Source organism: Orycteropus afer, unplaced genomic scaffold, assembly GCF_000298275.1.
Source record: "Orycteropus afer afer isolate SDZICR_OR568_19922 unplaced genomic scaffold, OryAfe1.0 scaffold00047, whole genome shotgun sequence".
Classification (NCBI taxonomy): domain Eukaryota; kingdom Metazoa; phylum Chordata; class Mammalia; order Tubulidentata; family Orycteropodidae; genus Orycteropus; species Orycteropus afer.
The window spans coordinates 5082435-5110229 of NW_006921634.1; the positions used below are offsets into that span (position 1 = coordinate 5082435).

A 27795-nucleotide genomic window follows, 5' to 3' on the forward strand; every position below is an offset into this window, starting at 1 on the left:
TTTGGTAATGGCTGGTGGTGCAATGGTTATATCATTTGGCTGCTAACCAAAAGGTCAATGGTTCAAACCCACTAGCTGTTTCATGGGAGATGAAAGATGAAGCATTCTGCTTCCAAAACCATCTACAGCCTTAGAAACCCAAGGAGGGTCTTATGAGTTATAATCAACTCAATTGCAGTGAGTTTGGTTTCTTGGAATGTCATTTTCAAAATAATAATTTGATTGGTTTTTTAAAGTGTGCTAGGATCTGGTTTATGTTTTTCATATACAGTAGTAAACTAAAAAAGAGCAGTGGTGGCACAGGGGTTAAAGCATTCAGCTGCTAACAAAAAGATCAGCAGTTCAAACCTATAAGCCACTCTGCAGTAGAAAGACAAGGCAGTCTGCTTCAGTAAAGATGTACAGCCTCAGAAACCCTATGGGGCAGTTCTTCCACTTTGTTCTATAGGGTCACTATGAGTCAGAATTCACTCGATGGCAGATGGTTTAGTAAAATAAAAGATTTTTGCACCAAACAGTATCCTGGCTAGGTAAATAAAATTGGTTTTAAAATATTGGAAAATATACTTTTAAGTAGTTTCATTATAAGAAATTTTAAAATAAAACAATTACTATTTATATTAGTTATTACATGTACCTATACAATGATACTTACAAGTAACAGTAACCAAGAAGGATCTTATCCCAAATTCACAGATTTGCTTCCATTTAGTGTGAAATTTGGATACAACAACAGGAATAATGATCTCTGCTGGAACATAGAACTGAATTGAGTATGTCACAAAAATGCCAAAGGAATAGAGACTTTTCACTGCTTGATATAACCTGTTGAAAAAAAAGTTCAAATTTAGTCATTCTTAATATGAATCTAGCTATCTTCTTTTTTATTTTTAAAGTTAAGAAAGACAAGAAACCCAGCACACAAATGTATATCAGCATTTAACCAATTAAAAATGCTAGCTTAATGAAATACCTAGAATAGGTAAATGTATAGAGATCAGAGATTAACAATGCTTACCAGGGGCAGGAGAGGAGGAGAAAGGGGAATCACTGCTTAGCAAGCACTGAGTTTCTATTTATAGTGATGGAAAATTTGTCAACAGATATTGACGATGGCAGCACATGACTGATGTAATCAGTTGTGCTGAATTGTGTATGTAAAAATGTTGAACTCACAAATCCGTTACCTATATTTTTATAATTCGAAAACTGCTGGTTGATGAGAAAGCAAAATAGGCAATCTACTAAACTAGATGAGAGATGAAGAATTCCTATTGACAAGTTTAAAAATAGGGCTTCACAGCCATTCATTCTGGCTCAACTTCCTGCTAGGAATTTGCATTTCCACCCAATACATTGTTCTTGTTGGGTGCCATGGAGTCAGTTCCAACTCAAAGTAACTCTACTTACAACAGAATGAAGTACTGCTCAGTCCTGCAACAACCTCACAATCACTGCTATGTTTGAGCCCATTGTTTCAGCCACTGCATCAATCCAGCTCCTTGAGTCTTCCTCTTTTTTGCTGACCCTCTGCTTTACCAAGAATGATTTCCTTCTCCAGGGAATGGTCCCTCCTTGATAACATGATCAAAGTACAAGAGACTAAGTCTCCCCATCCTCACTTCTAATGATCATTCTACCTGTACTTCTTCCATGACAGCTTTGTTCATTCTTCTGCTAGTCCATGGCATATTCAATATTCTTCATCAACATAGTAATTCAAATGCATCATTCTCTCCTTCAGTCTTCCTTATTCACTGTCCAGCTTTCATATACATATGAAGCAACTAAAAGTACCATGGCTTGGCTCATGCACACCTTAGTCCTCAGAGTGACATCTTTGCTTTTGAACACCTTAAAGAGGTCTTTTGCAGCAGGTTTGCCCAATGCAATACACTGTCTGACTTTCTAACTGCTGCTTCCATAGGTGTTGATTGTGAATCCCAGTAAAATGAAATCCTTGATAACTTGAATCTTTTCCCTAAGTATCATGATGTTGCTTATTGGTCTAGTTGTGAGGATTTTTGTTTTCTTTGTGTTGAGATGTAATCCATAGGGAAGGCCATAATGTTTGATCTTCATCAGTAAGTGCTTCAAGGGCTAGCAACAATAAATCCTTAATTTTAAAATAAGCTAAAGATATATTCCTCAGCTTGAGGCTTAAAGGTTAAACATGAATGGTCAAGTTATTGAAAACGTGCAAAATAAATGCAAGATCTCTGTCCCATACACTCTGATATATTATTGTGGAGACAGCAAAATTAAATTATTATTAGTTTAAGTACTTTTTTCTAATTATCTTTTAATTTATAAGTTTTTAAAATATGGCTAACAATATATTTTAAAATACATCATTATATATAGAAGTATAATTACATTTCTACTGACATAAAACCAAAGTTATATAGGCTAAGAATCTGATTATTGTTATTCCCATTCAAGAATGTTAACTGTATACTATTATATTTTGTTGTTATACAAAGTAAAAATGGGAAGTAAATTATTTGGGTTTTCTAGAAGCTTGCTAATCATCAACCAATGAAGAGTAATAAAGAAGTAAGAGAGTGTGTCTGAGAAAAACACTGCACTTTAATATCAACTACTGAGATACTATTTCACTTTTACTTTTTTATTTCAAATCCTTTTATTTCTGTTTGACATCTATATTTCTAATCATTCTATACTCTTCTTCTCTACTCAACTTTTCTACAGGTATTATCAATCTTTGTTCCCATTTTAACAAAGCAAGCATCTATGGTAAGAATCCTTTTTGTACTAAGCTTTAATAATGAAGTGAGGTGAAAGAGGAACAAAGTACTCAATGAACCCTTTCTCCAAAGATCAAAAAACTTTTCTAAAGTCCCAGGAATTTGTTTTGAGGATGTGTAAGAACAAAAACAACTTTTAAACAACGTTTAGTTACATTAAAAGGTCTTTTAAAACCCCTCACTGCCAAGGATTTCTCATTTATATTCCATACTAGACTGAAAGGTGGAGACTATTTCCTCTGTATACTCCTAATACACTTAGTAAGTGATAACTACTTATTAAATCTTAATTGAATTGATATTAATGATAAAAAATGGGTATAATAACTCTTAGAAACACAAAAATCTTTTCCTTAGTGCTTATGTTCATGTGCACTAGAACATAAGATCCATGAAGACAAGATTTTGTTGGTTCACTGTATCTCTAGCACCTGGAACATCACCTCATATATAAAAGGCATAAATACTGGTTGAATGAATCAGTGAATTTGGTAATTGTTCTTCATTTCTAATTTAATATAACTGATAACAGTCATTCCAATGAGGAAAGGAAGAGGCAGTTGGGGTCAGAATCTCTACTCATAGCAATAGTAATATTAGAAGATGGTAAGAAATCACCTCCTTTTGTAGGGAAAAAGGGAAAGGGCAGAGAGAACAATACATAATATATAAATGTTGGTTTTCAGTTTCCTTAATTTGTTTACTTCTTTTTGTGTTTCTGGGTGAGCAATTCTGGCCTCAATACTTTGAACTTATGCAACAACCTCCTCAGAGCTGAATCCCTTTAGGATCCATTAAGACACAGCTTCTCTGACTACTCATCGGCTTGATTTCCAAGGATATTCAGGCTTCTGGTTCCTATATGCTACAAACATGGGCTCAAATTAGGATTTTGTTCTTTTTTGGTAAAACACAAAGCCCCAGTGCTCTTATCTTAATAAATTACAAGATCTCTTCCTCATTGATTGACTATTCTTAGAGGCTTCTTCCCTACTTGTTTTTATTGAAATTGAATTCTTCCTCTCCAATACATACATAACAAAGAATGCTATATGTGAGAAAACAGAAACCACCTGTTTCTTAATGCTTATCAGTATAAAAATTCATTACTCTTGATACTTCTTAGTAGAAGTACTAGGTGAGCTAGTTTCATAATTAAGTCAGTATTTTTCAAACTCTAAGTCATTACGCCACCACTCATCTGTGGTGGCTTGTATGTTGCTCTGAGGTTGAAAGCTATGCCACTGTTATTTCAAATACCAGCAAGGTCACTCATGGTGGACATGTTTCCATGGAGCTTCCAGACAAAGACTAGGAAGAAACCCTTCACAGTCTACTTCTAAAAATTTGGCTAGTAAGCCTTATGAAAAACAGTGGAACATCGTCTGATACACTACTGGAACATGAGCCCTCAGGTTGGAAGGCACTCAAAACACAACTGGGGAAGAGCTAGATGGAGTAAAGCTTTCAAGACCTTCACTGGCTGCTATGGCAATATATGCTATTTATGAGAATAAACAGCTGCAAACATTCATCAATAACTGGAACATGGAATGTATGAAGTATCACTCTAGGAAAACTGGGAGTGGTCAAAAATGAAATATGATGCTTGAAGATATATCATAGGAATGAGTAAGCTGAAAAGGAGTGGTACTGGCCATTATGAATTGGATAATCATATGGTCTACTTGGGGGAGCTCTGGTGGTGTAGTGCCGAAGGCACTTGACTGCTAACCAGAAGGCTGGCAGTTCAAACTCACCAGTCACTCTTCAGAAGGAAGGTTGGGCAATCTACTTCCACAGTGATACTGCCTTGGAAACCCAAGGAGGGGTCACTATGAGTTGAGTCCAACTCGACAGCATATAACAACAACAACAACAACAACAACATGGTCTACTATGCCAGGAATGACAAATTGAAGAGGCATGGCATCACATTCATTGTCTAAAAGAACATTTCAAGATCTAGCCTCAAGTACAATGCTGTCGGTGATAGGATAACATCCATTCACTTACACATGTGACCAGTTAATACAGGTATTATTCAAATTTATGCACCAAACACTAATGTCAAAGATGAAGAAATGAAAGAGTTTTACAAACTTCTGCAGTCTGAAATTGACCAAACATGCAATAAAGATGCATTGATTATTACTAGTGAATGGAATGCAAAAGTTGGAAACAAAGAAGAATCATCAGTAGTTGGAAAATACAGCCTTGGTGACAGAAATGAGATGGAGATCGCATGACAGAATTTTGCAAGTCCAATGACCTATTCATTACAAATACCTTTCTTCAACAACATAAACAGCAACTATTCACATGGAATTCACCAGATGAAATACACAGAAATAAAATGAACTACATCTGTGGATGAGGAGATCTACTTCTGTAAAGACTTACAGCCTTGGAAACCCAATGGGGGTCACTATGAGTCAGAAACAACTTAATGGCAATAAGTTTTTTTTTTTTTTTTTTTTTTAAATCTGTGGACAGAGATGATGGAGAAGCTTAATATCAATTAGAATAAGGCTAGGGGATGACTGCAGATCAATCAACTGCTCATACGCAAGTTTAAGTCAAAGCTGAAGAAAATTAAAACAAGTCTATAGGAGCCAAAGTATAACCCTGAATATATCACACCTGAATTTAGAAACTATCTCAAGAACAGATTTGACACACTGAATACCAATGACCGAAGACCAGATGAGTTGTATGGAAGGACATCATACATAAAGCAAAAAGTCATTAAAAAGGCACGACAGAAAGAAACGACCAAAATGGATGTTAGAGAATTTAAAACTTGCTCTTGAATGGTGAGTAGCTAAAATGAACAGAAAAATGATGAAGTAGAAGAGCTGAACAGAAGATTTCAAATGGTGGCTCAAGAAGACAGAGTGAAGTATTACGAAATATGCAAAGACCTGGAGTTAGAAAACCAAAAGAAAAAAAATGCTTAGCATTTTTCAAGCTGGAAGAACTGAAGAAAAAATTCAAGCCTCAAGTGGCAATATTAAAGGATTCTATGGGCAAAATATTAAATAAAACAAGAAGCATCAAAAAAAGATGGAAAGAATACCCAAAGCCACTGTACCAAAAAGAATTGGTTGACATTCAACCATTTCAGGAGGCAGCATATGATCAAAAACTAATGGTACTGAGGAAGAAGTCCAAGCTCTACTGAAGACGCTGGCAAAAATCCAGGCTCTAGGAATTAATGGAATGCCAACTGAGATGTTTCAACATACAGATGCAATGCTCGAAGTGCTCACTCATCTATGCCAAGAAATTTAGAAGACAGCTACCTGGCCAACCAACTGGAAGAGTTCCCTATTTATGGCCATTTCAAAGAAAGCTGATGCAACAGAATGTGAAATTTTATTAATAAAGAAAATCATTAATGTCACACACAAGTAAAATTTTGCTAAAGGTAATTAAAAAATAGTCATAGTTAGGGTTATGGAACTGCTAGAAATTAAAGCCAGATTCAGAAGAGGATGTGGAATGAGGAATATCATTGCTGATGATTGATGGACCTTGGTTGAAAGCAGAGAATACTAAAAACATGTTTACCTGTGTTTTATTGACTATGCAAAGGCAGTTGACTGTGTAGATCATAACAAATTATGGACAATATTGCAAAGAATGGGAATTCCAGAATACTGGATTGTGCTCATGAGGAACCTGTACATAGACCAAGAGGCAGTTGTTCAAAGAGAATAAGGGGACACTACAGTCTTTTAAAATCAGGAAAGGTGTATGTCAGCATTGTGTCCTTTCACCATACTTATTCATTCTGTATGCTAAGCAAATAATCTGTGAAGCTGGACTATAGAAAGAAGAATGCAGCATCAGGATTGGAGGAAGACTCATTAACCACCTGCCATATGCAGAAAACACAAATGAGCGCTGTGCTCTTGGTACACCACCAAAACTAAACTTGTTCCCATCAAGTCAATTCAGACTCATAGTGACCCTATGAGGACAGAGTGGAACTGCCCACATGTTTTTGAAGGTGTAATCTTTAGGGAAGCAGAGTGCTATAACTTTCTCCCATGGAGTGGCTGGTGGTTTCACCCACCAACCTTTTAGTTAGCAGCCAAGTACCCATCCACTTTGCTACTAGGGCTGCTGTGGTGCACCACAGATGGGTAAAATGAAAGCAACAAAACAAAATGAACTGATGAAACTAACCACAAAATGAAAGATGTTTGTTCCTATGGTATATGTATACCGTCACCCAAAAGGACTCAGTTAAGACAGAACCCAAATAAATATTATTTGCTATTTTGTGTTCTCTTGAGATCTAGCTATATCATCATTGATGTTCAATGATTATCCTCAAGTCTATACCTTCCCTTACAACACTGGCATAAACTAAAAATCTTCATCCTCTAGTTTAAATGCTGCAAATTACTATCAGAGGAAGTGAGAGATAAGTAACTTAAAAAATGATCACCTAGAGAAGAGTTTTTGAAGATGTGACATTCCCTCTCAAACACAAACTCAAAATACAGCACTCTACTCTTAACTTTCTCCTGCCAGCCCACCAAACTCCATTTTTTCTATTTTTAATTCAAACTAATCCCCTTGCAAAGTTTTCCAATTTAGGATATCCTTGTTGATAAAGAGATTCTATAAGCTAAAGTGATAATTAGCAATTTATGTCAAATTGTGAGACCATTTAAGTTAAAGAACATTAAATAAAGTGATACGAAAAATTCTTCAAATCAATTCTGATAAAAAGGAATATAATATGGTCTGTGTAATTGTTACCATCATGACTTTGTGTAAGTTTTTAAAATCCAGTATTCAAGTTTTTAAATCCATTATTGAAGACGTTCATTATTTTCTCTTGGGTAATTTGCTTGCAATGGCACTGAGCCTGTACTCTTCACTTAGAATACAGACAATTCCCAGATTACAAATGAGTTCTGTTCCTTAGTCTGTCTTTAAGTCAAATTTGTATGAATCTAACATCAGTTAGTCAAATGTTTGTTAGTATAGAGTATATAGTGTACCTTCCTATGTATAAAAAACATTAAAACTTCCAGATATACAAAAACATCCTTTACATAATAATAGTTTTAAGAAGATTTATGTGCATCACAAAGTAGAACCTATCTGTTATTACAACCATTGTATGTACCTCAAAATTTTAATATAATAGCTTTACCAGGGGCTGGTTTATAATCAAGGATTTTATGTTCAAAACCCAGAGACTGCCTGTACATATTCCCTCCTGTACATTGGCAGTGTACTAGAGGTTCTCAAACCCATAGGCCAAACATAAAGAATCAATTTCACTCAAAGGTTCTTTTGAGAGGAGAAGGGATGGGGAGGGGAAGGATTTTCACATAAAAAGCAACACAGAATGAAATAGAATGTAAAAGATGTGAGAGTTTTCAGTAAAACATGAACTGATGTTATGTTATTCTTGAGACAGGCCATGCAAGTACTGCCCCAAGACTCCTCAGGGAATGCTTTTTCTCTTTTCTGTTATTTGGGTTTACTGGAAGACTTGGGAAAACACTCCTAAAACATCACTCAATTAGCACTAGTGGTAACATTATCAGCTAACATGGGAAATTATTTTAAGTCTATATTTCCATTTGCAGTATAATAGTAAATTACATGGTATAGCTTTTCTAGACATAGTGTTTGTAACTCCCACTGGATTACTGGGTGGCACCATGCAATTCAAACTCTTGGTTGTTGAAGTTATCCACCTGGGGTATTTCTGTTGCAGCAGCACGAAGTGATCTTCTAGGAAGTACACTCTCTATCAGGTGTGGAGGATTCTAATGTTGGGATTGGTTAGTTTTGCCAGTCTGCCAGGCTTAAAATGAGTCCTTCTACAGGCAGAAAACAATCTCTCACTGCCGGCTGAGAGAGAAATGTGCTGAGAGACATGCTGCTGAGAGAGACATGCACTACTCAAAGAAAGATGCCCTGCTGAGAGAGATGCCCAGCTGAGAGACAGTGGCAGTGGAACCAAGAGGCATGAAACAGAGTGGCAGGCTTACTTGGCCCACAGAGCCAGAGGCCAGGTCGAGAGGCCAAGGGCCAGAGAGGTGTGTCTAAGTGTACAGCAGAGGGGAGACTGTTCTGACTGAAGAACTGTATCCTGAGTGTGTTAGTGAATTTGAATTGTAGCCTGTTGCTTCCCTAACAAACCCTATAATCTGTGAGTTCTGTGTGGCCACTGCAGCAAATTATTGAACTCAGCAGAGACATGGTAGGTGCTGCAGGAAGGATGGCTGGTGTCAAGGTTGGTAAGAGGGCTGGAGAGTGGCGGCATGTCTGGCCTCATAGGAGCAGGCCTTGGGCTGCTGATGGTGAATCTCACTTCCTCTTGTGAAGTTAGAGAAGGTCAGAAGATGCCGTCTCGCTGCTTCTTTAGCACCATTTAACAAATACTTACAGAGTGCCAAAATGATAAGCATTGTGCTAGATTTTGGGGATGCATCATAAATCTGCAAGACATAGGATCTCTTCCCTCAAGTGGTTAATATTTTAGCTCAGAATCATATTTATTTCATTATCACTTTTATAATATACTCTACTTCAAATGGTAAATGCAATACACTGAAATGTATTACTTAACATTAGTTTTAAAAGAAGATACCTTGATAAAATTGAGGGTAATAAATTCATAACTTATTAATATATATGTACAATATATATATATATAATTTATTTTCAGCAATAACTCCCTACTTCTCCCTCCCTTAAGAGCCTATATACTATACTCTATACTCACTGCTGTCAAATCCATTCGACTCACAGTGACTCCTCCTTGGGTTTCTAAGGCAGTATATTGCCCAATCTAACCCTAGTAACCACTAACAAATTTTGGTGTCTATGTATTGGTCTATTCTAGATATTTCATATACGTGTGATCATACAAATTTGTCCTTTTGTGTCTGGCTTATTTCACTTAGCGTAATGTTTTCAGAGTTCATCTATATCACAGCATGCATCAGAAATTCATTTCTTTTATGGCTGAATACTACTCCACTGTATATACAGGAGCCCTGGTGGCACAGTGGTTAAGTGTTTGGCTGCTAACTGAAAGTCAGGGTTCAAACCCACCACCTGCTCCTTGGAAGAAAGATGTGACAGTCTACTTCCAGGAAGATTTATAGCCTTAGGAACTCCATGGGGCACTTCTACTCTATTCTGTATGGTCACTATGATAAAGAATTGACTCCATGACAATAGGATTGGTACTATCGATCACATTTTGTTTACATATTCATCTGCTGATGGATAGGTTTCTGTTTTTTGGCTATTGTTAAACACTGATGTGTATCTGTTTGAGTCCCTGCTTTCAAGTCTCTTGGGTATATATCCAGTAGTAGAACTGCTGATCAATATGGCTGTTTAATCTTCTCAGGTACCATCAAACTGTTTTCCATACCATTTTATATTCCTCTTTAGATTCTCTTATATTAAGCTGTTTAAGCTCCTAGTCCATGTTATAAACTATTATACTATTTATAAAAAAGAAAAAAAAAGCACATTTGAAGGAAACAAAATTTTATAATCAACCATAATATAGGTATATATAGGTTATTAAAATAAATGCCAAACAACTTTAGATCTTGTTTGTAGTCATGTCTCCATCTTGAAACAAATTTACAAATTTGAAACACTTAAGTGCATTTATAAAATATTCCATCAGTAAAACTATGATGAAAAAGGAAAAAAATATAAGAACAATACATGTGTGTACATTGTACAAACTAGAAACTATCCTAGGAATATTCCCTCTGTTGAAAATGGTTTCCAACTTACAGTTATTCTACAGATATTTTTTACCCCAATGAAGACCTAGGATTCAAATAATTATTGAGTGGTAGATAAACTTTCTTCAGGAAGCCAGTCAGAAGATGTAATCTGTTTTGTCAGTATTCACTAATCTGGTTAGACGTTTAAGCTTTCATGGCCTGCTGTTTAAGCAGCTAAAGGAGCTGTATGCCATTAGTTAATCAACAGTTTCGTATTTATTCTTTCCATTGATCAAAACTAAGGAGTTACTTTTCATTTCCTAAGTAAAGGAGTAAGTCTGCATGGTAATCACTGCCAGTGTCTTTTTAAAATTCCCAAAGACCAACCTCTTAAAGAAGGAAAAATCCCACATATTGCTTTACCTGGCAGAATATGGTTCTAATATTCAAGAGAACATGAAGATGCACCATTTCATATTTATTTATGATGTGTCCCATCTGTGTTCTGAAAGAACTTGGGGTACATATTTTGTTCACCCATAAAATAATGAGGCTCATAAACCATGGGATATATTATTACATTAGGATCACAGTGTGCTGTTTTTTATGGCAACAAGTATTAACTTTTTTTTTCTTTTTTATTAAAGTGCATCCATATTAAGAGTCCAAGTTTTACTCTCATACTTGACTCGAATTTGGAACATACTATAATTTTTACTGTGTCTTTTAAAAAGTCCCACAAGTATCTGTAAATTTAGAGATAGTCTCCTCTGAAGATTATGAACAAATTGTAGATTATAAATACTTTTTTAATAAATTTCAGTAAAAAGTCTAACCATTTAAATTACAAACCCAAGAATACATCTTTATCATCAAATATTGGTAAACTATATCCATATAAACATAAACTAGGATTAACAAACTTATATTCACCTACCATACATCTTGGGGAAGATTTAAAGTTATGCTGCCTTTGATTTCATCATGGAAACACATATATCCTAAGGTAGCTAATGTTACATACAAAGTTGTAACAATTCCCATGCCAATATTCAATACTTGGGGAAAGCGTTTTGAGTCTTTCATTTGGTTTTCCAGTGGAAGAACCTAAGAAGAGAATGCATTTTTTTTTAAATGGAACACAATAGTGTAAATAACTGAAATAAATCAAAACAACCTAGAATACTAACTAACATATGCGAATTGGCCTTTCTATAGTTTATATGTAAATTTTTTTTCCTTTAAAACAACACATAAAACTGCTGAAGTATTTTTCTGTGTGCTATATATCTTTTTACACTACATATTTTTAAATTCTTGAAATAGCTCTTAGTGATTAACTTTTTCTGTCAGTTCTTTTTAAATAAGCTTTTTATTTTAGCATAATTTCAGATGTACAGAAAATTTGCAAAGACAGCATAGAGAGTTCCCTTGTGCTACTGATACAGTTTCTCCTACTGTTAATATCTTATATTACCATGCAACATGTATTAGTTACAACTAAGAACTAACACTGATATATCACTATATACTGAACTTCATACTTTATTTAGATTTCATTAGTTTTTCTACCAATGTCCTTTTTCTGTTTCAGAAATCCATCCACAATACCAAACTGATTTGGTTACCATGCCTCTCTGGTCTGTGACAGTTTTTCAGTCGTTCCTTGTTGTTCATTACTGTGACAGTTACGAAGAGTACTGGCTAGGTATTTTGTAGAGTTTGGGTTTGTCTGATAAACATCAGACTACACTGGGGTTATGATTAGACTGGGATTATGAGTTTTAGGGAAGAGTATTACTGAGGTGAAGTACCTTCTCATCACAAATGCTATCAAAATGATTTATCATTGATGATGTTAATTTTGATCACTTAAAGTACAGTTTGCTAGGTTTCATGATGTAAAGTTACCTTTCCTCCCCTTCACCATATCTATTTTTAGGAAGCAAATCACTAAATTGAACTCACTTGGGGAACTACAAGGGATTAATTAAGCTACACCACCTAGAGCAGGGAGTATCTACCTAAATTTGGAATCCTCCCCAATTTATTTATTCGTTCAATTATTTACTTACATAAGTATGGACTCATATATTTCTTTTATACTTAGGGTTATAATCAAATAATACTATGCTACTTACTTTGTGGAAGCTCTGATGGCGTAGTGCCTAAGGCACTTGACTGCTAACCGGAAGGCTGGCAGTTCAAACCCACCAGCCACTCCTCAGAAGGAAGATTGAGCAATCTACTTCTGTAGAGATACTGTCTCAGAAACCCAAGGAGGGGTCATTATGAGTCAAATTGACTTCATGGCAGTGAGTCTGGTTTTTTGGTTTTATTTACTTTGTGCTCATTTGGTTCCAGCTTTGGCCACTGTGAATTCTATCAGCTTGGCTCCTGTGTTCCTTTGACATGTCTCCATTCTTTTGGGTTTTTTTTTTTTTTTTAAGCAGTTTCCTTGCTTCAACCCCAGAATTAGATATTTCTCAAATGAACTTTGATATCTCTTATTGGAGAATGGTATTTAAAAACCAAGATCAGGGCACTGGGTATGCTTGTTGATACTGAATTATCACTGCTTGTATGCCCTCTCAGTAGAGAGAGCTAGGAATTATATGGATGTATTAACTGATATATACATACGTATCTATGGTTATTTCTGTATATATGAATCTTTATCTATTGTCTGTCAGCTTTAGTGAGATTAATACATTATTTTCATGTAAAAAAAAAAAGAATAGTTAAACAAAAGAAAAGGCTAACGAGAAAGTTACTTAGGCAGCATGTCACCAGAGGTTTTGGCCATACAATTTGAGCATAAAGTGAAAAACACTAACTAGTAATAATAGTAAATACTTACTGACTGTTTACAATATGCCAGGCATTATCTAAAAGGTTTTCATGTAGCCTCTCATACAGTCTTTACAATAATCCTATGAGGGAATAACTCTAACATTTTCCCCACATTTCAGGTAAGTCAATGCCATACGGAAATATTAATGATTAGTAGCAGAACAGAGAGCAGAGAACAATTTGGGTGTTAAAAATATAATCTAGACCTGAAATGGGCTGTGGTCTAGATTGGAGCCAATGCAGCTAGCAAAGAGGAAAGGGAAGGAAATTAACATATTGATCTTTTCTCTGTGCCAGGCAGGACTATAGGTGTTTTTCACATAATTTCATTAATGAAACAAGTTTTGGAAATATGAAAGAAGAATCAACATGCCTTAATTACTGTATGGACCAGGAAACCAAGGACAGAGTGAAAAGAGTTACTCCTAGTTTCAAGATTGAATGAAACTGAAAGAAACAAAAAAAATGAGGAACTGCATCTAGTTTTAGATGGGAAAGGATATGTCAGACTTTGGGGTTATTAATTTGAGATGTCAAAGGAATAATATGTCTAACTGGAAATGTCCAATAATTAACTAAAACCCACTAATTAAAGGCAGAAATGAAAACAGTTATTTCTGCCACAGTGACAATTCAAACTGTAAGAGTTTGTAAGCTCTCTAAAGGAGGATGCAGAGGGAACAGAAATCTAAGTAAAGTGGTATAAAATTATCCTTGAAACCTATTTTGCCTGGAGTTCATATAAATAAAAACTTTCACTGGTTTTGTTACCATACCAAATTATCAGTCTATGAAATACAACCTATGGAGCAGAATAGACAGTAATATTCTATTTTCTCCAAATCTACAACAGGTAAGCTTGAAATAACCTCGAAGTATTTTGAATGGAAGAAACTCTGATAGTGCAGTGTTTAAGCACTCAGTTGCTAACCAAAAGGTTGGAAGTTCAAACCCACCAGCTGCTCCAAAGTAGAAAGAGAGGCAGTCTGCTTCTGTAAAACTGACAACCTTGGAAACCCTATGGGGCACTTGTACTATGTGCTAAAGGGTCACTATGAGTCAGAATCAACTCAATGGCAGTGTGTTTGGGTTTTGGTTTGGATCCTGAATGGAGATCTTTAAGATCTTAGAATGCTCAAGATATTTGTACCTCTTGGTATTAGCTTTATCAAATTATTTATTTTTTATCAAATCAAATATGCAATGCAAAAATCTAAAAGGAGTGTATTTGACTCTTAGGCAACAGAGTGTGTAACAATTTCAGTACCCTTTAAATTCTAGTATATAAAATGTAATATTTGGTATTTGAATATAACCTTGGATTGCAAGAGCAAACTGGATGTAGATAAAACCAATCTGGCCATGAGTTGATTATTTTTGAAGCATGGTGATGTATACATAGGAGCTCATGATACTATTTTCTTTACTTCTATATATGTTTGAAATTTTTCAAAACAAAACGTTTAAAATCAGCATGATTAATTTCCTAATTTTGCAGATTAAGAAAATGAGCATTAGAGCACTTAAGTGATATGTCTAAGATTAAATTCTTGGTTAGTAGATACAATAAACTGTAACTCATTTCTATCATACTAAAACTGCAAAGCATGCTCTAGAAATAAAGAAAATGGAAACAAAAGCGAAAAAGAAAGACACTCAATTTAAAGAGCTTGACTACATAAATCTTTGTGCAGACTTAGAATTAAAAAAAAAATAATAATAAAGACTAAATCCTCACCACTCCTATGCCTTCAAAAGCAAACACAGCAGTACCAAAAAAGAGTGGGTATTTCTTCCAACCAGCCACGACTGGAAGGTTGTGAGGATCTGGCATATTCTGGAGAAAGAAGGAAAAAAATAAGACAAGTTACATCTTTTATCTATTTTAAAAAACTTAGAATTAAAGAGTAAAATCATATATTTCTGAATTTTACAACAGTTTCACAATATGTGTTATAAAGAAAATATTTCTTTAAATATACATTGTATCCTATGCTAAATGTAGCCAAGCTGTTAGGAATTCACTACCAAAAGCAATTGTATCTGTCATAATTATACATTCCATCTGAGCCACATGCTCTGGATTACCTGTTTCCACCTTCAAGGCCCACCCAGGCTGTTCACACTGGGTATTGTTCCTGCCACAACAGGAAATACATAAACATAAAGATCTGAGATGAGAGCCATGTCATCAGAAATGAAGACTTACACTGCTGTTCGTGTCCAATAGGAATTCATCCTCCACTCTACTTGAACTGCTCTGTCACTCCTTTAAGATATCTGCTTCCTCACTTTGGCTTTCTACCTCACGGCTCTGTGCGGCTCCTTACTACAAGTGACTTCTGGTTTCAGTGTTTCACTCTTTGACCTAACAGCTGTCTTTATCCTTATTATTTATGAATACATGTCTTGGCTCTAGTTTTGATTACTTGGTTCTGACTCATAGCCTTGTTTCCACTCTCACTAGCTAGACAAACTCTCAACACTGTACATCTAATTCAAGATCTCTGGTTCCACAATGGCCACTTTTTCCAGCTACCCCCAAGTCTGGTCCCTACTTTCCTCACTATGCTACATTCTTTGCCTCATCTGCTTGAGAGTGAAATTCAAGGCCAAATAAATAGCAGGAACAACACAACTGAAGTGTAAACACAAATGGATAATCTGGGGAGTAGAGAGGTCTAGACCATGTGACATACAGGTAAATGGTGGGATATTAAGAGTTACACATAACTAAAAATATAAGCTAGGGTTAGCCTGCAAAGGTTATTAAAGTATTTGGATCATTCAATAATGAATGTTGTTGATAGGTGTTGTCAAATCAATTCCCACTCATAACAACCCAACTTGATGGAGCAGAACTGCCCTGCAGAGTTTTCTAGGCTTTAACCTTTATGTAATCTTTAAAGTGTTAAGAAGCAAGGATGTCACTTTGAAGGCTAAAGTGCACCTAATCCAAGCCATGGTACTTTCAATCACCTCATATGCATGTGAAAGCTGGACAATGAATAAGGAACACTGAAGAAGAGTTTTTCAAGAGCCTTTGAACTATGGTGTTGGTGAGGAATATTTAAAATACTATGGACTGCCAGAGAACGAACAAATGTGTACTGGAGAAAGTGCAGCTGGGATGCTCCTTGGAAACAAGAATGGCCAGGCTTCATCTAGCACCTACTTTAGTCCTGTTGTCAGAAGGGACCAGTCACTGGAGAAGGATATCATGCTTGATAAAGTAGAAGGTCAGAGAAAAAGGGGAAGACCTTCGAAGAAATGGATTGACACAGTGTCTGCCATGATGGGCTCAAGTATACCAAGGATTGTGAGGATGGTATATGACTGGGCAGTGTTACATATGGGGCATATAGGGCAGCTATGAGTCAGAGCCAACTCGATGGCACCTAACAACAACAACCATCTTTACAGGAGCAGATCACCAGGTCTTTTCTCCCACAGAACTGCTCAATGGGTTCAAACTGTCAACCTTTTGGTTAGCAGCCGAGTTGTTAACTGTTGCACCACCAGGGCTCCTTCTCAATAACACTCAACTGTTACTCAAGGTAAGCAGCAGGATGGTATTTCACTTCCTCTTACAAAGTTATGAAAACTTGTTTCTTCTACCTGGAAACTTCCTTTTCTGCTCCACTACCTCACATGTTCAGCTAAGGTGTCGTGAACTCCAGAAATGCCTTATTTGATCATCCTGCCTGGTCCCTTTCCACTCTGATTAGCTAAGTAACCTTTCTGCCTATATGTTTCCAGAATCTCCCCTCACCTCTAGCACTACTATATCCTTTCAGTGAATTAAAAGTTAACTGTGTCTATGTTATCCTCTTGCTCCCCTCCTCGAACATAAGGACCCATATATTATTCACCTTTCTATCTCTGGCACAGAGCAGGCCCTCAGTAAGTATTTTCTGAACTTTTTACATCATTCTGTAATTGGTGTCAACAGGCACACAAGCAGAGAATGAAGACAAAGTCACTGGTCAAAGGATCATATGGTAGAGATATAGGAGCCAAGACTAGAAAAAGAGTGGATGAATTCAGAGAGGAAGATAGAAAATGAAAATAAAGATGGAACTGATAGAACTTGGAATCTCAGAATTTTTTAAATTATGAAAACCGGATTAAAGTTGGATAACTTCAAAAAATTGCTATAAACATGAGCCAACTTAAAAGAACTCTTAGTAACTAAACTTGGGACAGTTTGAGCACAAACTTAGTAATGAATATAGTGGATTATAATTCACATAACAAAAAAAAATCCATGAGTTCATACTGATATAAATAAATCACTGAATAAATTAATAAATAAGGAGGAACAATAGGAAAATAATCTGTATAAAAATACTTACTAGATATACTAAAGAATAGATATTTAATACCAAGGGATTTCTGTTATTTAAATTTGCCTTACCAGTTAACAGTGAGTTGACAATGAAGTCAAATAAAAAAAAAAAAAAAAACACTAATATTGAATGCTTACTATAACAATCAATTGACTATTAATCCAGAAATGAAGAAAAAAACATCCTTTGACATAACTCAACTGACAGAAATATTAAAGTGACTTTTTAAAAACAAGATTTAAGGGTCCTTTACATTTAACTGTTATCATCATTTATAATTGAAAATTAAGAATGAATATCCTTAGTAACTTTTTATATTAACAAAGCACAAACTAAGAAAATTACTCAAAACAATAATGATAACCTAGTGGAATATAATAATAAAGATTACCAGATTATTTCACTCTATCTTAATACCCGTCAATGCAGGTTATTTTACCGAATTAATTACATTTGTTAGGATGTTAAACTATTATATTTACATACTCTATATGATTGATGTATGTAATTTAAATGAATGAAAATGTTTTGTTTCATATTTTTAAAGTATTAAATTCAAACGTCATTTTATTTTTACTTCAACCCAACAAATGTACTTAAAATGAATCATCCTAAAAATATAATAATCATAGACAAATACTGAATCTCTACTACATATAAAGCAGAAAACAGGTATTACTACCTCTATCAAAGATATTATAATTCAATAGAGAAGATGATGATTATATAACAACATAGGAGCTGCAGTAGGAGCAATCTAAAAAAAAAAACTCACTGCAGTGGAGTCAGATCCAACTCACAGCAACCCTTCCTTGGGTTTCCGAGTAGATTGCCCAACCTTCCTTCCGAGGAGTGGCTGGTGGGTTTGAAACGCCAGCCTTCTGGTTAGCGGTCACATGCCTTTAGGCACTATGCCACCAGACCTCCCAGCAGGAGCGATAGTAAACCAAAAATCAAACTCACTGTCATTGAGTTGATTCTGACTCATAGTGACCCCCTTGGGTTTCTGAGGTGGTAGATCTTTACGGAGGTAGACTGCCCTGTCGTCCTTCCACAGAGTGGTTGGTGGGTTTGAACCACCAGCCTCCTTGTTAGCAGTCAAATGCCTTAGGCACTATGCCACCAGAGCTCATTTGTAGCAACAGTAGTGGTTAACATTTTTGAGAATTGAAGATGCACTGAATTATTCACATACTATAGGGAAAAAAAGTCTTAATGGAACAAAGGAGCTCTGGTGCCACAGTGCCTAGGGCATTTTACTGCTAACCAGAAGGTTAGCAGTTCAAACCCACCAGCTGCTCAGAGGAAGGAAGATGGGGCAATATACTTCCATAAAGATTTAAACTCAATGGGGGTTGCTATGAATTGGAATTGACTTGATGGCACTTAAGTATGGTTTTAGTATGGAACAAGGGAAAACTAGAAGCAGAGACATTCTTCAGAGATACCTGGACACTCCCCACACCAGCAATGTGACCTTACTGATGCTGAGCTTGGTTTAATAGCCAGAAGACTTAATGTTTACAAATATTCCTCTAAATAAAATGTGGATAACATAATGGAGATTCTTCCAGAATGGTGATTCCCAAGCACTATACAGAGCAAAAATCCAATTGTTTCTCAACTCTGACAAGACCCTACCTATTTAAAAACTGTCACTAGTACACTTACAGAGAGCCACAGTTATTCCTGCTCTGTTTGAAAGGACTTCCCTAAAGATTCTGTATTTTTGTCTTAAAGAAGAAAATATCAAAATTTTCTAATTCACACTGTGAAGAAAAAATTTTCCCACAATCCACAATCCACTGGAAACGTTATATATCCCTTCTTTTATTGAATCCTCATGACAAATGTGTGAGTTGGGTATAAATAAAAGCCACTGCCATCTAGCTGACTGCAAATCACAGCGACCACTTAAGGTTTCCAAAGCTATAAATCTTCTCAGAAGCAGACTGCCTAATCTTTCTCTCACAGAACAGCTGGTGGGTTCGAACCACTGACCTTCTGGTTAGCAGCCGAATGCCTTAACCACAGCACCATCAGAGCTCCTTTGGGTATTAATAATGAGTTAGTATTATCTTTGTTTTATAGATGAGTAAATTGAAACTTTAGAGAGATTATGTAAAATGCCCAAGGGAAAAAGCTAGTAAGTGACGGTGCTAGTATTGAAATCTAAGTACATCTGACTACAGTTACCCATTCTTCTAAAAAAAAAAAAAAAAGTACTGTAAGAGAAAGACTTCGAAATTCAGAGAGGGAGAAGAAACGAATCACAGGTCCACCATAAGAGAGTCTGTAATAAATTGCTAATGGAGACTTTAGAACAATTACTTGGGCAGCAGCATATAAAATGGATTGGATCAGGAGAGAATTGAATAGGGATTCTCAGCCTTTTTTTGGTCACTGGCCCCTTGGAGGGATGAAAACTATACTGCTGTTCAGCCAGGGGAAAAAATGCATATATACATAGAGAAATGTCAAACCTTGAAAACAATTTCAATGGATCTACGGATTCCCTGAAGCTCATCAACAGATTCTTCTAAGGATACTGGGTTAAGAACCCATAGACTATGGACAATGAAATCAGTTGAGGTTCCTACATACTTCAAATAAGGAGATTACAAACTGTGTAGTGGCAGTGGGTTAAAGCTGCGGCAGCAAATAAAGGATAAACCAAACCAAACCAAATTCAATGCCGTCAAGTCAGATCCGACTCATAGCAACCCCTCCTTGGGTTTCTGAGGCAGTGTCACTACAGGAGTAAATTGCCCAACCTTCCTTCTGAGGAGTGGCTGGTGGGTGTGAACTGCTAGGCTTCTGGTTAGCAGTCAAGTGCCTTAAGCACTACACTGCTAGAGCTCCTCGATAAACGATACAAAAGTGAAATAAAATTACAGAATTATACCTATTGCACCCACCTCTTGTGAATGGTTCAAATCTTAAAGAAATAAAACATGTAATGAGTTCATTATTTCATGTTAGGCATTGTACTACGAGCACAATCCTAAATCTCACAACTACAGTAAGGACATACTACTATTTTCTGAAGCATTATCACAAAGCCCAAAACTATATTTACCAAGATTCAAAGCCAGATCTAACTTCAAAGCCTCGTCATATACTCTCTTCCAGTTAAGCAGTATCTCCCAAAAGGAAAGTAACAGTTACTGATTCATCTACTATGAGTCATATATAAAGTAGAAGTCTTTAACATAGCATTATTTTTACCTCCAAAGCAAACAAAATTTTACTAATATAAGATACATATGACTCTTAGTTCAAATCCTGTTATACTTACCCTAATGATGTATTGGTAAATTATCACAAGACTGACAGCCATGGAAATGTTGGCAAGAAATGAAAGTACAAATAGATTCTTTAGCTCACGGATGAAGACCAAAAGAATTATAAATGGAAGAAAGCAAAGCATATATATCCTTAGGTCAACACTTCTTCTCTCACATGAATTTGATGCATTGGTACTGTTTGAAACAAACACTTTACTCTCCAAAAATCCTTCATGAACCTATATCAGAAAAGTGGGAGAGTAAGCAAGAAGGAAACAAAATTCTATCAAGTTACAAAGAATATTATGATCTACAGATGGTATGATAACTTCCTATGACATATTTTGCAATCAAAATAAAATATTTATATTTCCTAAAATTTTTTGTCTTCCCTAGAAACATATACATCAAATTTAAGATAATTAAAATATGATAATGTTCTTTGAAAAACAACTTATTTTATGCTGTGAAAATAAAGTTCATTAGAAAAAATATGAGGATGGATTTACTAGTTTATTTTTAAGTTTTATGACTATCCATCAAGTTCATTATCCCTGCAAAGACTCAATATGCTTTTGAAATCATAAAAATTGGGAGCATATTTATCTAGAGTGGCAATTAGGTATTCTGCTTTAACTTATTTTCTTCAGAGCAAGAAGTAATTTTTAAGTACCTATTAAGCACCAGAGCTCTGGTGGCATAGTGCCTAAGGCTAACCAGAAGGCTGGTGGTACAAACCCATCAGTCACTCCTAGCAAGGAAGGTTGGGCAATCTACTTCTGTAGTGATACCGCCTTGGAAACCCAAGGATGGGTCGCTACGAGTCAGATCCAACTCGATGTCAGTGAGTTTGGGATTTTTTTTTTTTTTTACTATATTCTAAATAAAATGTAAAAACCATACCCTGGCTTTAAATGTGTTTTATAGAGCGATTTTTAAATATATTTTCATCACAAGCAATAAGTATTTATTAAGAATCCACTAAGTTCATGCATGGTTACATGCTAAACAGTAGACGAATTTTTGCTAGAGCAAAAAAATCTTGCAAGATTAATCAATTTTACCTTAAGACTTATTTAGCCACTTTTATACCCAATTTTCAATTTTCAAAAGAGATATAATGACTCCTAGGTGCCATATAATTAAAAAGTATCTATGACTTAATTAGCAATGTAATCCAGTTTATGTAAATAGAAATGAAATTAGAGAGGACATTGGAAACAATTTTAAAAACCTGCAACAGAGGCAAATCACACAATAAAACTGAATACCAGTGAAAACCGATTTTTCCCTAAACACTCTTTTAAATATACTGACATTAATGTTCTGGACCCATAAATTCCTAAGAACCAAACCCTATAATAATAACAGCTAGCATTTTTTTTCTTTTTTTTGTTAGCACTTTCTATGTGCTAGATACTTCCTTATATGCAACATTTCACTTAATACTAAAAACAACTCTCTGAGGTAGGTAGCAGCATTAATTTCAATTTATATTTGAGGAAACTGAGACTTAAGAGAGAGTAATTAATTTGCACAATATCAATCCAGTAAGTGGTGCTTCTAGTATTCAAACCTAAGTCTGAGACTACAGAATCTAGCTTATAACAGCTACATATTAATCCTGAAAGGAGGACCTTCTCCAAGTAGTCACTGGCCTCCTCTTTGACATCTCTCTAAATATATAAAATGTAAGTATCAAGAGGCCAACAAATCAGAAGTTTAAAACAAAATTCTGTTATGCTTAACAATTCAAGTGTTTCCTATACTTTAATTTTACACTTAAAATCTAAAGTAAGAAATATTAGTGTCACTGCAAATGCATACATCATCTTGGGCTGCAGGCAATGTATCTACCAGAGCTTTAAGGCTATACAGGAAATTTATAATTCATACTGGACTAACAAACTGTCAAGCTACACCGCATATCATTGAAAAAATATATAGCTCACATTTATCTTATAACTGGCCATCAAAATTTTAAGTTCTATCTTTTATATTTTGAAATGGAAACAAAACTGATAATTCACATTTCTTGACTTTTAAGGACATGTTTCATTTGTTGACTCAATTTGTCAGTAACCAAACTATTTTGAGCTAAGAACTTCTGATCAAAGCAGTACCTACCAATAATTAAATTAGATAATGATCAAAGATGAACTCTAACAAGGATAACTGGCAAGAAGAGATATAATTACATAATCAATTTAAAAATTAGCTGAATTGTCAAGTGCTTGGGAATTCAATAGTAATTCTATCACAAATATTTCATAATATTTTAGCATTCCTTGACAGAAAGATGCTTATAAAAATTCTCAGGATTAAAAAGTAAAATAAAATAAAAATGTAGATACATACCTAGAGCAAGATTCAGGTAAACATTTGAGTCCTTTGGTGCCCTCTAGAGACAGAGAGTGGCTATCTAATAGGACTTCCTATGATCTCACATGTTTACCAAAATGTAAAACACTGAAATAAATATTATAAAATAAAATTACTAAATTCAGTTGTTTCCACTTAGAGCTCAAACTTACTAAAATCCACTACTTATTTACTTTTCAATGATTCAACTTAATGATTATAATCCCAAAGGCAGATTATGTTCTTTAGCAACGCTAAATACAAAATTAAAGTTGTAGTATACTGTTTTACATTTTACACATGTTTTCACAAACTTTTGGTCAGCTGAGCCCTATATTACGTTAACAATGAATGAGGGGGGATTTTGTTATTATTCCCATTTTACAAATAAGGAAACTGAGGCTTGACCAGAGTTAAGGGGGTCTTGCCCAATGTTTACGTTAAAACTGACATAGCTTGGATTTAAACTCAGATCTGCTGACTCTAAGTCCATGGTCTTTGATGTCACTACATTTTTTTCCTTTAAGTGAAACATCCCTTCCCCACAACCATATACACTATCTTATCTAGCTGCAATTTTCTAGAGTATCTTAGAGTAAGAACAAAGAGAGGAGTTACTAGAAACAAGATCTACTAGAACCACAAGGAAGAAGCATTAGGTTCTATTTCCTCTAATACTTGCGCATAATGGCTTAATGAGACCAAAAAACAACATGTGGTAGCTATACAGCAGAAAGTTTCCACATTTGCATGGCAACTACATTTTTAATTCTTTGGGTTGATGAAAACACTGCATCTTCAATTTCATGCAGATTAACGTTGTAACTTTTTAAACTATAGCAGTAGTAGTATTTGGTGGTAACTGGTATATTTAATCAACTAGCTGTCTACTATTATATACTACTATCAAATACAAAAGAACACATTTGTAGAGAGGGTGACAATCTCTGATCTCACACAGCTTCAGTGACTATCTGGTCTTCCATGCGCAGGTGATGTTTTCACCCTTGCTTTCTATTTTCTTAAACCTGAACTGCATGTCTTTTTCTATGGTAAATATAATGCCTCAAAAGGCAAAGGAAATTCACTTTATTAGCTACTGGGGATGGAAAGGAAGAGGAGGGAAAATTTCAGACTAGTTGGGGGGCACACTTTGATTTGGGTGATGGGAGGGGTGGTATGGAAAGAGTCTGTGACCAGCATGGTGACAACAGGGAAAGGGAGGACACAGAAATGTGCATAAAAGATACAGACAGTAGAGGCAAATACTACTACATGCACACTTTGTATTACTACTAACACCAAACATCAGGCTACAGATTAATGCATACATAGACAAGTGAGAAGATCAGGTGGTGGTCAGAGAATAGGAATATACCCCAGACCAAGGACAGGTTTAGCTGAAGATAATCTTACATATGCTCTTGTACTACAAAATCAGACACACACATTACAGAAGCAACAGAAGACAGAATTGGAGTAACCTCTCAAAGACAACCACATACTTTGGAGAGAGAATCACTGGGACTGGCACCTCCGAACCATAGTCTTGGGGGACACCAAGCTCAACTGGCACAACAAAGTACATAAAAATCTTGTTCCACAACCTACTTTGGTGAGTAGTGACTGGGGTGTTAAAAGCTTTTGGGTGGCCATCTAAGATGCAACTACTGGTATCCTCTCATCTGAGAGCAAAGAAGAGTGAAGAATATCAAAGGCATCTGAAAACGATTAGTCCAAGGATATGATGGAACTCAAAACCAGAAGAACTAGATGGTACCCAGCTACCAATGCCAACCACTTGGGAAGGGATCAAAACTGGAGATCCTGGATAAAGTGGGAGAAAAAATGTGGAACAAAATTAAAAAACACAAAAATGACCAGAATTACTGGTCAGATGGAGTCTGGTGGAACCCCCAAGACTATGGCCCAAGGTTACACTTCAGGCCTAGAATTGGGCTCACTCCCAAGGACTGGCTCTCAGGCCAACAGTAGAAAGATGTACATGAAGGACACCTGCCCTAGGGTGAGGCACCCACCTACTCTAGGGAGATACACCCCTTAGAGCAATTGGCCATGGGGCACCAGAGAGGCAGTATTCTCATAGAGGAATGCTTTTTCCTTTACCAGAGGGAAAGCTGGACAGACAGGAGTGCATAGTTAAGAAGGGCATAGGGAGGAGGTTAGTAGCTACAGGAAGGGACGGGAGGAAAGTCTATTATAGTTGGGGATGGTAATCAGGGCATGAAATCAAATGTACACAAACTGTCAAATGTAAAACAAATTTTGCTCTGTAAATTTGCACCTGCCAGAGAGTCACCTTTTCTACTTGATCTTCTCAGGATATGTGCACAAATAAGTTAAACTTTTCCTTTTAACTTCATAAGTGACTTAATATTTCATAGGAAAAGTCACCAACGCTAAGCTGATATACTTTTTGCCTTATTTTATCTTCTTTGTATGTAACACATACACACACACAACTAAAATAAGGCAATATCCTGTTTAGGGATGATGTGTCAGAGATATAGGTTTCAGCTCAATTCTACATGACTTAGGAAAACACATGACTGATGCTTTGTGAGACTGCTTCCTCATTCACAAAATGAGCACAGTATTTACTACACAGAGTAGTTGTAAAGATTAAATTATATATGTCATACCTACATAAATATAAGATTATTTGGCATTATTAGAATCATTTATAAATTCAGGGGTTTATTGGCAATAATCTTAGAAGAAAAAAAAAGACATATTATCAGGTTGTATAACTCCTGAAAGGCATCACTCCCATTGAATTCTATGTAAATGACTTATAAGATGCTATGTCTTATCTTTTGCCTCTTAACTGAGGTAGGCAGGAGTCCTAGGAACATCCTACTTGTGGGACTGGACACATTTGTAGTGTCAGAACATATCATCTGTAATGATAAAACACTGATTTCAGTGTTTTGTTTGTTTGTTCAAATAGGCTGTCAGTCTCTACCAAGGTGGCATCTGTAATGGATAATGCTCATACAAGCAGAGAAGCTTTACTTTGATAAACAAAAAAGCATAAGGAGGACTCTAACTCTAATTGCTCATTGTTCTTCCTTTTCTATCTCTTCTGCTTCTCTCATCTCCCCTTACTCTCACTAATGTCCTTAGCTGTAATCCATAGTGACCCTGTTTGAGGGAACACCCATATCTAAAGGAATGGAAATGGTTTATAGATTTTTCTTTCAGAAAAACTTATATAAGAATTTGTTTCCAAGCATCTAGGAAAAAAGAGAGAAGGAAAAATAGTTTGGAGGTAGGATATTTGAAAAAAGAAATAAAATCAGGCCAAATGATAAACTAAAAAATTTGAGGCTTTCAGATTCAGAAAACATCTAAAAGTGCCCTGGCTGGAAATGTCACCAACCCAATCTACTGACACCATACTTTTTATGAAGTAAGGAGAAACAGCTATGGGTGTGAGAAACCAAGCTAAAACAATCATGTAGGGGCTTACAGACTAGAGAGAGAAAATGGGAGGAAAAAAGTGTTTGGACAAAGAGGGAGCAACAAGGAAAGTGGTAGAAGGGAAATGGAAGGGTTAAATCCATTCAGACAACAAAAGTTATTATGCATCTGATCAATAAACCAGGTATAGTACTAGGTCTAAAAACTAAAGAGATTAAAAAGAAATAATCCCTCTCAGTCTAGTGGATTCATTTCCCTTCCAATTTAATAACACACTGAGTACCTGTAACATGCCAGGTACTCTTAGATGCTTAATGATCACAACAGATATTGTCACTTCCCTCATAGGGCTTACAGTCCAGTGGTGAAAATTAAGTTGTAAATTAATGTTAACCAAGTATGAACAAGGCTATTTTAAAAAAATGCTTCAGAAGAAGAATCAAGAGGTGTGGCAAAAGATGAGGAAAGGAAAGAGGTGGGAGGGAGAGCTGAAGAAGGTTTCACAGAGCAGATGACATTGAAACTGAGGCCTGGACTTATCCAGATACAAACAAAACTTTTCCAGATGATGGTGCTAAGGGAACAGACATAGCACATTGGAAAGAATACGAAGCAGAAATCCAAGCTCTGATTACTAAGTAGCTATGACCCTTTAAGAGAACTCTGTAATTTATAAAAGAAGGTTTAACTAAATGAGCTCTTCAAATATTGAAAATCTAAGCTAGTGGCTCAAATACAACATACAGGGATAGTCTAAACTATGTCTTAGAAGCCACATCCAGCCTACCACTTATTTTTGCAATAAATTTTATTGGAATACAGCTATGTCCATTCATTTATGTATTGTCAATGGATAAGTTAAGTAGTTGCATCAGAGACCACAAGGCCTGCAAAGCTGAATATACTTATTATTTGGCCCTTTATAGAAAAAGATTTGTCAATTCTTGGTCTAAATATAAACTGAGTCATATTTTACACTTAGAAAAAAGAGACAAATATA

At 35.6% G+C, this 27795-nt stretch overlaps 1 protein-coding gene across 1 annotated transcript in view; it reads right to left on the minus strand.

The window, feature by feature from the left end:
* SLC36A4 (solute carrier family 36 member 4) overlaps positions 1 to 27795 on the minus strand; it is a 45726-nt gene that overhangs the window by 3425 nt on the left and 14506 nt on the right. The window contains exons 6-9 of the mRNA XM_007938053.2: positions 21002 to 21229; positions 15093 to 15191; positions 11439 to 11608; positions 656 to 825 (exon numbers count right to left, since the gene is read on the minus strand). Coding sequence (XP_007936244.2) covers positions 656 to 825; positions 11439 to 11608; positions 15093 to 15191; positions 21002 to 21229 — 667 coding nt within the window. The remainder of the gene's footprint in view (positions 1 to 655; positions 826 to 11438; positions 11609 to 15092; positions 15192 to 21001; positions 21230 to 27795) is intronic.